Raw genomic sequence first — 12,111 nt, forward strand, 5'->3', positions numbered from 1 at the left:
TGGCCAAAGGCAGCTTATATAACATGTTGGAAAGATTTTGAGTTTCAATGTAGGGCTCTAGCCAATATACTTAATAAAAATAACAGTATTTGTTTCATTTCTGAACTATTGTAGCAACATTTAGAGAAGATGAGGGGTATAGATGGAGTAAATGCAAGCAGGCTTTTTTGCAATGAGGTTTGGGAGTTCAAAGTAAATTTATTATCAAAGTGCGTATTTGTTGCTCTATGTTACCCTGAGATTCATTTTCTTGCAGGCATTCATTGTAGGTACAAAGAAACACAGTAGAATCAATGAAAAACTACACACTAACAAAGACTGACAACAACCAATGTGCAAAAGACAACTGTGCAAGTACAAAAAGAAAGTAAACAAACAGTTAGATTAATGAATAATATTGAAATCATGAGTTGTAAAGTCCTTGAAAATGAGTCTGTAGGTTATGGAGTCAATGTTGAGGTGAGTGAAGTTATCCACTCTGGTTCAGGAGTCTGATTGTAGAAAGATAATAACTGTTCCTGAACCTTCTGGACCTCTTGCCCGATGGTAGTAGCGAGTAGATGGCATGGCCTGAAAAGAGTTTAATTCATTCTGCACAACATTGTGGGCTGAATGGCCTCTTCCTGTGTGACACCATTGTATGTTTTACATTCCAGGGCCAGAACTAGAGATGTCTAAATATAGGGACTAGACAAGGTTACACAAATAATAATGTGGTGCAGACTTAACGCAAAGACTCACATTTGTTGAAACAACCTACTTAATAAACTGCATAATTCCACTGCAAAAGAAGTCCTGATCCCTTATTATGAGGTTGATGAGGATAAAGGATCAAGGATGTTGCTCGGACAAGGACCTGAGTTTCAGGGAAAAGTTGAACAGGACTTTGTTCTCTGCGGGGAGATCTTATAGAGGTATGCAAAATTATGAAGGGTATAGATAGGGTGAGTGCTTGCAGCCGTTTCCTCCTCAGGTTGGGTGAGACTAGAACTAGAGGCCATAAGTTAAGGATGAACGGTAAAATATTGAAGAGGAAACTGAGGAGGATCTTCATTCAGAGGGCAGTGGGAGTGTGGAGTGCCCTGCCAGCAGAAGTGGTGGATGTGGTTTCTATTGCAACGTTTAAGAGAAGTTTAGATAAGTAGATGGTAGCGCTGTGGAGGGCTTGGTCCAGGTGTGGGTGAATAGGACTGGGCAAATAACAGTTGGCTTGGACTTGATGGGTTGAAGGGCCTGTTTCTTTGCTGTAGTGTTCTACAACTCTTAAGATCATTTGCAAATTTGCTCATATTCCAAAAGTAATTTCTCCTCTTTTGCATTACTGTAAATTAAATTCTTCAAAACTGACTAATCCTCGTGAATGTCCTTACTGTTCTTGTAATTGTTACAGTGCAAAGTGACAACTGTTTTACTTGCCTTTCTTTCCATTTCAGTAACTGCTATTCAAAAATTTGTCATCAGAAGTCTGAAGCGAGGTAAGCGTTTGTAGTACGCCTGCTAATTAATAATTTTGATCTGTTCCTACACTCCAAAATATAATTTCTATAATCCAAAAGATAATGTTTTTATCATCATTAGCATTCCCGTGACATCTTCTATTTTGTCATTATTCTTTTTCTTAAGAAATGTAAAAGCACTTGTGGTTCCATTAAGTAAAGAGCACATTAGGTGTATAATAAGTTTTGGAAATATTGTGTGTGGAGCAATTATATTCTTATTGCATTTTCCATTAATTTGCTTCACATTAACTGAGCACTCTTTGCTCAATAAATGGTTTTGTGTATACTTTTCACAGACAGCATGTCAAAATCTCTGTTGATTAAATTTGTGCATGGATCACTTTGAGTAGTCATTGAGTAATTCTAGTCAGTTTGCTTCATATGTGATTGCTTTCTTCATGAATATATTTGTATTTTGGTGTCCCTCATTTCAGAGAAAGATAGAGGCTTTCGCTTGAAAACTTTTGGCCCTCAGACAGACCAAAATGGTCTCTCCACAGCAGACACATACAGTCACTGTTTAGCTGTGATTGAAGACATAGCCAGGAAACTCCTGAGTCAAGATGAAGTAAACGCCATTTTGCGTCACTGTAAGCAGGTAATTCCCTTAAATATCATCGTGATCTAAGCTGTAATTCTACTCCTCTCCAATACCAAGACTTGTTTCCACTTCCTGCTCTGCCCCACTGAGCCCCTACCCTTTTATTACCCATCTGGTTCGACCCTATTCTTCTCTTTTCCTCCCATTTTCATGCTCCATAAATTCCAAATGTTCAGATAGCAGCTACCCACATTCCATCATAAGTGAATAGTTAATAACATATTTTAGATTCCTCCTGCCACCCTGGTGAAGCTGGTAGAGTTACTGTCTTGTGACTTCAGAGACCAAGGTGTAATCCTGAGCTCCAGTGTTACCTGTATGGAGTACACATATTCCGCATGGGCTTTCCTGGGAGCTTTAGTCTCCTCCCAAATCCCAAAGACATGCAGGTTGGCAGGTTACTTGGCCACTGAAAATTGCCCCTAGTGTGTAGATGAGTGAGAGAATTAGACCATAAGACATATGAGCAGAATTAGGCCATTCTGACCATCAACCCTACCCTGCCATTTCCATCATAGCTGATTTATTAACTCTTGCAACCCTGTTCTCCTGCCATCTCCCCATAAGCTTTGACATCCTTACTAATTATGAACTTAACAAATTTCACCTTAAATATACCAAATGACTTGCCTCCACTGTGTTCTTTGGCAATGAATCCCACAGATTCACTACCCTCTGGTTGCAGAAGTTCCTCCTCATCTCTATTCTAAAGAGATGTCCTGCTAAGCTGAAGTTGTGTACTGCAGTCATAAATCACCTGCCCCATAAGAAACATCATCTTCCTGTCCTCGCTATCAATATCACTAGACAACAAATTTTTTCAAAAGTTTTGCTTCCTCAGTAATTTTTGTGGTTATGATAGACCACTTGAAGCTGAACACAAATATAATTTCAGACACAGGAATCTGGAGAAATGAGAAATCAACATTTATTGAATATGATGTGTTTACTTGCGTAACAGTGCTGAGGCTTTGCAATAGTTCAATTAAGTAAAAGCTGTTTTGTTGACTTTCATTTGCACTCAGTGTCTGAGGCTTCCCACTTAGGTGTCCAACAATAATTCGCCAGCATTGATGGATCCCACTTGCCCTGGTACCTTTTCTCCGCGACTGCAATGTCCTGGTGAAACCTTTCACCATGTTTATCACGGACTGTGCTAAGATTTGCAAGGAAGAAATCTAACTGGGAATGCAGAAAATGATTCTTTATTGACATGTTGCAGTTCATGGTTTTGTATGCTTGATGCATGTTTTCAACCATCTACATGTAGTTTGGTGCTCTGTAGTTGTCAAGTATATTTTCAACAGCATCCTTGAATGCCTTCCATGTGATTTTCTCCAGTCTCACTAGAAGTTCTTTGAATTGCTTGTCATTGATTACCTGTTTGATCTGTGGACCAACAAAAATGCCTTCGTTAATCTTAGCATCAGTTACTCTGGGAGGCATCTGGCTCAAATATCAAATCTTTCACAAAAAATTTCATGTCTGGTGACAGCAGATTTCATCCTTGCAGTCTTTAACCCAGTAAGTCTGCTTTAGCCTTTGACAAACCCAAGTTTCTGACCAGGTGACTTTACTCAGATTGAGTTTTCAGATGAGGCTCACTCGGCATAAAGGGTTCAAAATCTTTATCAATATCAGTGTCATTTAGCATTCCTGGCTCGTGCATCATGGCATCTTCATCTGCCTCTTCCAGACTCCATGTCTCTGGTGGCTTCCGTACTGGAAAACTATTGTCATGCAGCACAGATCTCTGGCTGAAGGGAGATTGGGGTATTCAATGGATTTCTTGTTTTTAGCAGAGAAACCAGAAGTAGCAGTCTGTCACATGATCCTTCTGCTCTCGCTATATCATCCGGACAGTGAACGGCATTGACTTCCGAGTATCTTTGAGCCAAGCTCTGTGATTGACAGCACATGTGCAACATGTGAGGAGCTCAGACTTTGTCTTGTTCACCAATTTTATACCCAAAGTAGAGCTCATTGGCTTTCTTAATATGAGGAGTCCATGCACCGTCTTTGAGATTTAAGTGTATACTTGCCACAAATGTAACAAAGTATAATGGCTGTTGCAACATTGGTGAGACATTTTGCTATCACAACTACTCCTGAAAATACAATGACTTTATTGTAATGCGTACACACAACATGCTATGAAGCATGCACATTAACGTGATTGCAAACTGATAAACATGTAAGGCAATGCACAGAAGTGTGTGTGTGTGTGTGTGTGTGTGTGTGTGTGTAAGTGTGTGTGTGTGTGTGTGTGTGTGTGTGTGTGTGTGTGTGTGTGTGTGTGTGTGTGTGTGTGTGTGTGTGTGTGTGTGTGTGTGTGTATACCTGTTTGGTGGGAATCTGATTAAGTGTAGTCTAGTTACTGAGAACACTTGGGTAGTGTGGTGGACACTGTACCACAACACCAGAGAATGTGTGTGTACTCATTTGGGGAATTCTTTGTGTGTTTAACTGTGTGTGGGAAAATCTGAGAATCAAAGCCTCAGACGGGAAGTACTTAACTACCTACAGCAATATCATGGGCTTGGTTATGAAGAGGGAGAACCCACAGAGTGTATACTCCATAAACTTGAGATTTAACAGCGGGGTTAAGACCTGGAACTTAGAGGAATATTGGCAGTGGTGGAGAAGCCAATCAAGGAGGCAGCAGTCACTCTGTGTTGTGTACTGAGAGAACAAAGTGCCTGGAATCACATAGTGTACAAATAGGAGAGCTACAGAAGGATATAAAAGTGTGTGTGTGTGTGTGTGTGTGTGTGTGTGTGTGTGTGTGTGTGTGTGTGTGTGTGTGTGTGTGTGTGTGTGTGTGTGTGTGTGTGTGTCTTTTTAAAACTTGTCCTGACATGCAGCATCCACCCTCCCTAAGCATGACCAGGCATGCCTGGACAAGATAGAAAACTTTTCAGCTTACAGTGTGGGCAAATTCTCATTGATGAATTATGAATTTGAATTACAAATACATGTGATTTCAAAGAAATGGTGAGTGATAGGGAAATTTCATGATCAGCAGCCCAAAATCCATAAGCTACATCCAAAAGTATTCAGGAAACAAAACCTTTGTTGTCCAGTATTCGATAAGTTTCAATGAGATCTCCTCTCATTCTTTCAATCTGGGAAGAATTGACAGGAATGTAGAGAAAATAAAATGGGATTAGTGTAGGATGGGTGTTTGGTAGATGGCATGGAAGTAGTGGGCTGAAGGGATTGTTTCTATGCTCTGTTTTACTGAAGTCACATTCTAAATACTGCAACAAACTATTTTTGTTCACTCACAAAATTGGTGTTGTAGCATCACAGTATTGAATAAATTACTAAAACAATTACAAATACTTTTACTGAAATGTTAGTCTCTTACAATGATTCAGTTTGTTGCAAAATGTACTTTGGTAGCAATCTGGATATCCATCTGAAGGCCAAAACAAATATTTTAACATGATTTCCTTCCAAATGTAGCCTATGACAGTTCCATTGATGGAGGTGTTGAGCTTTGTGCTATCATTAAGTAGAGGAACTCATTGAAAAAAATATACATAATGCTAAAATTCAAAAACTGGCAGAATTTATTAATATCTAATCTTCCACTAGATGGCATTAAATAATATTATTTGGATTTCTAGACAGCATTAAGAAGAAACTGTAAAATAGAATAGACCATTTGGGCCAAAGAGACCATGCTGGGAATTAGCCTGAATTCAGTCCCGTAATTTTCTAAGTTCCAGCATTTTTAAAAACCCTTTTCTTAAACCACATGTCAAACCTGCTTGTGGTTGTTGACAAATTGCCTCTTTTTCAGCGACCAAACTTAGTTGGATGTGGAGTGCAAAACAGAATTTAAACTGCACTTGCAGTAAATGTACTTTCTATCTTAATGCATTACTCTATTGGTGTTTTCCACAGTGCAAAGCATCTCCTCATCACTGTACTTAATCAAATGTTTTAATATTTATTGCCTAAATTGTAGCTATTTTAATCTGTGTCATGTCTGACCCAATGGGCATTTTGGTCAACACATCTTCAAATTGAATTGCTCAGCCATCGATGCCTGTGCTTTCAACTATTCAGGACCTGAAGTCTAGAATTTGTACCCTGAATACCTTCTTCATTAGGATGCTGTTTCAAACCTCCCTCAACATGTAAGCATCTGCCCTGATATGTTTTGAAATGGCTGAATAATTAAATATGGGATGCTCTAATGTGTTAAAATTGGTATATAAATAAGAGAGATAAAAGAGACTGATGATGCTGAAGTAATAAATAATCTGCTGAAGGAACAGGAGTAGGGGAAGAGGAATTATTGACATTTTGGGTTTGAAACCCAGCATCAGGGCAGAGTGGAGAGGTGAGGAGGTAAGTAGTGAGAAAGGAGTCTAAGCAGATTCTTTGTTGCTTGTTATACAAGTACTTGTAGCTGATGCAATGTACTTACATTTTCTTTACAATAGTTTGTACTTTAGAATCAATTCTGTGTGTAGTATGTTTCAGGTAGTGGAGTGGAAGATCTGGTGCGGCCTCTACTTCATATATTAGATAAGCCAGAGAAGCTGCTGATTTTGAGAGAAATCAGGTAAGAGGAAAAGTGCAATTCAAGATCTAATTCGATCAATAATATAACAATTTTACTGCTCCGTGTGTGTTTAATAAAGGATCAAAGTGTAAAATGTTATTTACTTGAGAAGAGGACAACCTATCATACTGAATGCTAACAAATATCATAATTGCATAAATCTTTGTGAATTAATCATAAGTGGTTGCATAAAATATCAGAATACTAATCTGTTGAAGTTATTTCTGGCTGCCTCATTATAGGAAGGTGATGTATCAGCATAATGTCTTATGAGGATAGGTTGAGTGAGCTGGGGCTTTTCGCTTTGGAGTGAAGGAGGATGAGAGGCGACTTAGTAGAGATGTACAAGCTAATAAGAGGCATAGATCGATTGGATGGCCAGAGACTTCCAAGTCGAAAGTGGCTAATGCCGGGGGACGTAATTTTAAGGTGATTGGAGGGAAGTATAGTTGGGATATCAGAGTTAAGTTTTTTTTCACATGGGAAGTGATGGGCGTGTGGAACACGATACCCGGGAGTGGGGGTGGTTGAGGCAGATACATTAGGGACATTTAAGAGATTTGGATAGGTACTTGGATGACAGAAAATGGAGGGCTATGTGGGAGGAAAGGTTAGATTTATCTTAGAGTAGGTTAAAGGATCAGCACGACATCGTGGGCTGAAAAGCCTGTACTGTTCTATAATGTTCTGTGTCAAATGTGATTGAGCAGTGCACCAGTCAGGATAATGGTATGAGCAGATTTATACTCTAACTCCCCATGTGATGAATTCTTGGTCATTTTAATAGATTTCGTTTGGATGTGGTTAGATTTTTTTTGTGCGTGTGCAAGTAACTCAGAAATAGATTGAAATAATGGTAATCCTGCTGAGAAAAAAATATGGCTTGTACAGACTGATATACAAGGAAGAAGGAAACTTGCATTCATATTTCTTTAAAGCTTATTGAATTTTCCAAGATCCTTTCAAAGTAATTAATTGCAATGAAATATGGCTACTTTAATGTGGGGAAACATGACATTTGTTTTAATCAGGTTGAGAAAGCAACTCATGAAAATGAAAATAGCATTAATCTATTTAACCAGGTATTTCAAATGTCTCATCTAAAGAATTCTGTACCTCTGATAGTGCAGCAGTCCTTCAGAAGTGTTGGTTCAGATTATATGCATATCATCAGGGTCTTAACCTTACAAAATTATAATCTTGCTGAGGTCAAAATTATAATCAATGAGATTATTGAATAACTTACTGCACTGTAAATATTCAGGTAATTCGTATAGCCGCATGTTTCACTCAATGACTTATTTAAATTTCCTGCATTTACATAAATGTGATAATTATTGGTCTTGAATTTTTTGACGGTGTAATTAGCAGGAAATAATAAACTCTGAACCTTTATCAATGAAAGAAATACAAGACCAATTCATCATTACAATACTGTGTAGTTTCCAAGAGACAAGCTGTACAAAAAGCTAATTTTTAATTCCATAAATCTTTTGTTGAAACTTCCTGATTATTAAATAAAATACTTAACTTTAACTTTATTTATAAGAGCATACTATGAATTATTTATTTGTTGAAATACATTGTGGAATAGGCCTTTCCAGCCCTTCGAGCTATGCCACCCAGCAACTCCCAGTTTAACCTAGCATAATCATAGGACAATTTACAATGACCAATTAGCCTACTAACTGGTATGTCTTTGGGCTGTGAGAGGAAGCCGGAGCACCAAAAGAAGGTCCATGCATTCCACAGGGAGGATGTACAGACTCCTTAAAGATGACATCAGAGCTGAACTCCAAACTCTGAAGCCCCGAGCTGTAATAGCATCACGCTAACTGCTACACTACCATGGCACACAATTATTATACCAAACAAAAGAAAGTGAAAAATAAAATTAACAATTTATACTTTAAAATAGTCTCATGATTTTGATGGCTTTTGCTTCCTAAACTTGCTTCAGATAATGAAGACATCACTTTTTCGAGCATTGGTTGATTCATTGTGTCTAAAGGATGTGTGCCACTCAAACTTGTCAAGCTTAGTTGAAATTAATTCAGTGAGGAAAATAGGTATGTTACCTCTTTTTCAGTACGATGTATTCTCTCCACTAGAAAACTGATGCAGTGTGAAATTGCTCCAATTTAAACCACCACTCATTGGGTAAATGATTAATGGCATTGTCAATGAAATGATAGTGAATTGAATAGCTCAACATTTTCTTCAGTCATTTCAAGAATCTCTGAGAGATTTGAGAGGAGTCAAATAAAGTTTTATGTTAAGTTTGCCTATCTTCATCTTTTTAGTGTGTTTGGTTGGGAAAGACATTTAGCAGAGTAATTGGTAACCTGGAAAAATTATACATGACAAATATCATCCTAAAATTCAGAGCTCTATGGAAATCAGAACTAGGGTTATTTTCACTGAAGTATGTCATGAGATTTGTTGTTTTGCAGCAGCAATACAGTGTAATACAAAAATTGCTATAAGTTAAACTAATTACAGTAATATAAAAATAAATAAATAATGCAAAAACACACACAAGAGAAAATCTGCAGATGCTCGAAATCCAAGCAACACACATAAAATGCTGGAGGAACTTAGCAGGCCAGGCAGCATCCATGGAAAAGAGAACAGTCAAAGTTTCAGCCTGAAACCCTTCATCAGGTCTGGAGAAAAATAGTGTAATGTTCAGGGGTACATGGACTATTCATACATCTAATGACAGAGGAGAACAGCTGTTCCTAAATGCTCCTAAAATGTTTAATTCTTGCCTGAATCTGTTATAAATGTAGATAGATAGATAGATAGATAGATACTTTATTCATCCCCATGGGGAAATTCAACATTTTTTCCAATGTCCCATACACTTGTTGTAGCAAAAACTCATTACATACAATACCTAACTCAGTAATAATATGATATGCATCTAAATCACTAACTCAAAAAGCATTAATAATAGCTTTAAAAAAAAGTTCTTAAGTCCTGGCAGTTGAATTGTAAAGCCTAATGGCATTGGGGAGTATTGACCTCTTCATCCTGTCTGAGGAGCATTGTATCGACAGTAACCTGTCGCTGAAACTGCTTCTCTGTCTCTGGATGGTGCTATGTAGAGGATGTTCAGGGTTTTCCATAATTGACCGTAGCCTACTCAGCGCCCTTCGCTCAGCTACCGATGTTAAACTCTCCAGTACTTTGCCCACGACAGAGCCCGCCTTCCTTATCAGCTTATTAAGACGTGAGGCGTCCTTCTTCTTAATGCTTCCTCCCCAACACGCCACCACAAAGAAGAGGGCGCTCTCAACAACTGACCTATAGAACATCTTCAGCATCTCACTGCAGACATTGAATGACGCCAACCTTCTAAGGAAGTACAGTCGACTCTGTGCCTTCCTGCACAAGGCATCTGTGTTGGCAGTCCAGTCTAGCTTCTCGTCCAACTGTACTCCCAGATACTTGTAGGTCTTAACCTGCTCCACACATTCTCCATTAATGATCACTGGCTCCATATGAGGCCTAGATCTCCTAAAGTCCACCACCATCTCCTTGGTCTTGGTGACATTGAGACGCAGGTAGTTTGAGTTGCACCATATCACAAAGTCCTGTATCAGTTTCCTATACTCCTCCTCCTGTCCATTCCTGACACACCCCACTATGGCCGTGTCATCAGCGAACTTCTGCACATGGCAGGACTCCGAGTTATATTGGAAGTCAGATGTGTACAGGGTGAACAGGACCGGAGAGAGTACGGTTCCCTGTGGCGCTCCTGTGCTGCTGACCACTGTGTCAGACCTACAGTCTCCCAACCGCACATACTGAGGTCTATCTGTCAAGTAGTCCACTATCCAATCCACCATGTGAGAGTCTACTCCCATCTCCGTTAGTTTGTGCTTTAAGATCTTGGGCTGGATGGTGTTAAAGGCACTAGAGAAGTCAAGGAATGAATACATTTAAATATTATTCAAAGCTTTTGCTGTAGGCGGTAGCATTGTGGTTAGCCGGATTAAATTCCTGCCACTGTCTGTAAGGAGCTTGTACCTTCTCCCCGTGACCGCATGTGTTTCCTCTAGGTGTTCTGGTTTCCTTCGGCCTTTCAAAGATGTACTGGTTTGTAGGTGATTTAGTCATTGTAAATTATCCCATGATTAGATTAGAATAAAATGGAGGGATTGCTGGGCGGTGTGGCTCAAAGGGCCAGATCAGAACAGCTGTATGCCAAAAATTAAATGAACATGTTATTAAATAATGCTCCTTCACACTTCTGTAAAGTTCTGGTATTTACCTGATGGATATCATTGTTTCTGACTGGCTTGGTGTATCTTTCTTGTCTCTGAAGGACCATCATTGGACCAACTGACCTAGGAAGGTTTGACAGTATGGTGATGCCTTATGAACTGGAAGCGTATGATATTCTGAAGATCAGAGCAGGTGGGATTATTGTACAAGAATAGTCACAAGTTATGAGAGCAAGATCACTTACAGACAACAAAGCAATTGAAGTATTTTGTGTTTTTGACTTAGAAATTCTCTGGTATTGTACAATAGTTTGATGCTTGTGGGAGTCTGAAAATATTTTGAATCATCTATGCACATGAGATGTACATCTGTGGGGAGGATTTAACACATCTTTTGTTGCCTAGAATTATTTCCAAGTTTTTGTGTGTTATCTTATATTTGGATGGATAATATCAGCTTCATATTGGTTCTTCTGTGTCATCATCAACAGCCTTAGTGTTCAGATCTGTAGCAAATAGTTTAAGTTTGGGGAGTTAATTGTGTGTATTGTTGCCTAATCGGGCAGTGAAGTATGCAACCATCATGAAAATTGCAGATTTTAACTCAAAAGACCTCATTTACAAGAACAATTCCTAGATCCCAGATGAAGTAAGGTAGAATCTCAACCCAGAACTCTTTATTGCCATCAATAGATGCTACCTGACCTGCTGAGCTCCTCCAGCATTTTGTGTGTATTGCTCTAGATGTCCAGCATCTGCAGTATCTCATGTGTCTATAATTATGTTATTGTTTATGTTGCAGTTATATAAGGTATTGATAAGGTTATACTTGTAGTATTGCGTACAGTTTTGGTCACCCTATTACTGTATAAGAAAAATGTTACTAAGCTAGGAGTGCAAGAAAGATTTATCAGGACGTTGCTTGGACTTGGGAGCCTGAGTTACATGGGGAAGTTGTGTAGATTAGAACTTTGTTCTCTAGAGTGTAAGGGATCGAGGGGTGAACTGATGAGAGCATATGAGATCATTAGGGGTATAGACAGGATGACAGGCATTTTCTCATGGGTGGAAGTTACTAAAAGCAAGGGGGCACAGGTCTAAGGTCAGTGGTGAGAGATTTAAAGGGTACATTGGGGCAGCTTCTTCTCGCAAAAGGATGGAGCATGTTTGGATTTTGCTGCCAGAAATAGTGGTTGAGCC

General features: G+C 38.9%; 1 protein-coding gene across 1 annotated transcript in view; it reads left to right on the forward strand.

The window, feature by feature from the left end:
• Window positions 1–12,111, forward strand: part of pdzd7a (PDZ domain containing 7a) — a 115,433-nt gene that overhangs the window by 55,815 nt on the left and 47,507 nt on the right. Inside the window, exons 10-13 of the mRNA XM_073026877.1 lie at window positions 1,434–1,475; window positions 1,934–2,097; window positions 6,588–6,679; window positions 11,013–11,104. Of these exons, the coding sequence (XP_072882978.1) occupies window positions 1,434–1,475; window positions 1,934–2,097; window positions 6,588–6,679; window positions 11,013–11,104 (390 nt within the window). The remainder of the gene's footprint in view (window positions 1–1,433; window positions 1,476–1,933; window positions 2,098–6,587; window positions 6,680–11,012; window positions 11,105–12,111) is intronic.

Source organism: Hemitrygon akajei, chromosome 23, assembly GCF_048418815.1.
Source record: "Hemitrygon akajei chromosome 23, sHemAka1.3, whole genome shotgun sequence".
Classification (NCBI taxonomy): domain Eukaryota; kingdom Metazoa; phylum Chordata; class Chondrichthyes; order Myliobatiformes; family Dasyatidae; genus Hemitrygon; species Hemitrygon akajei.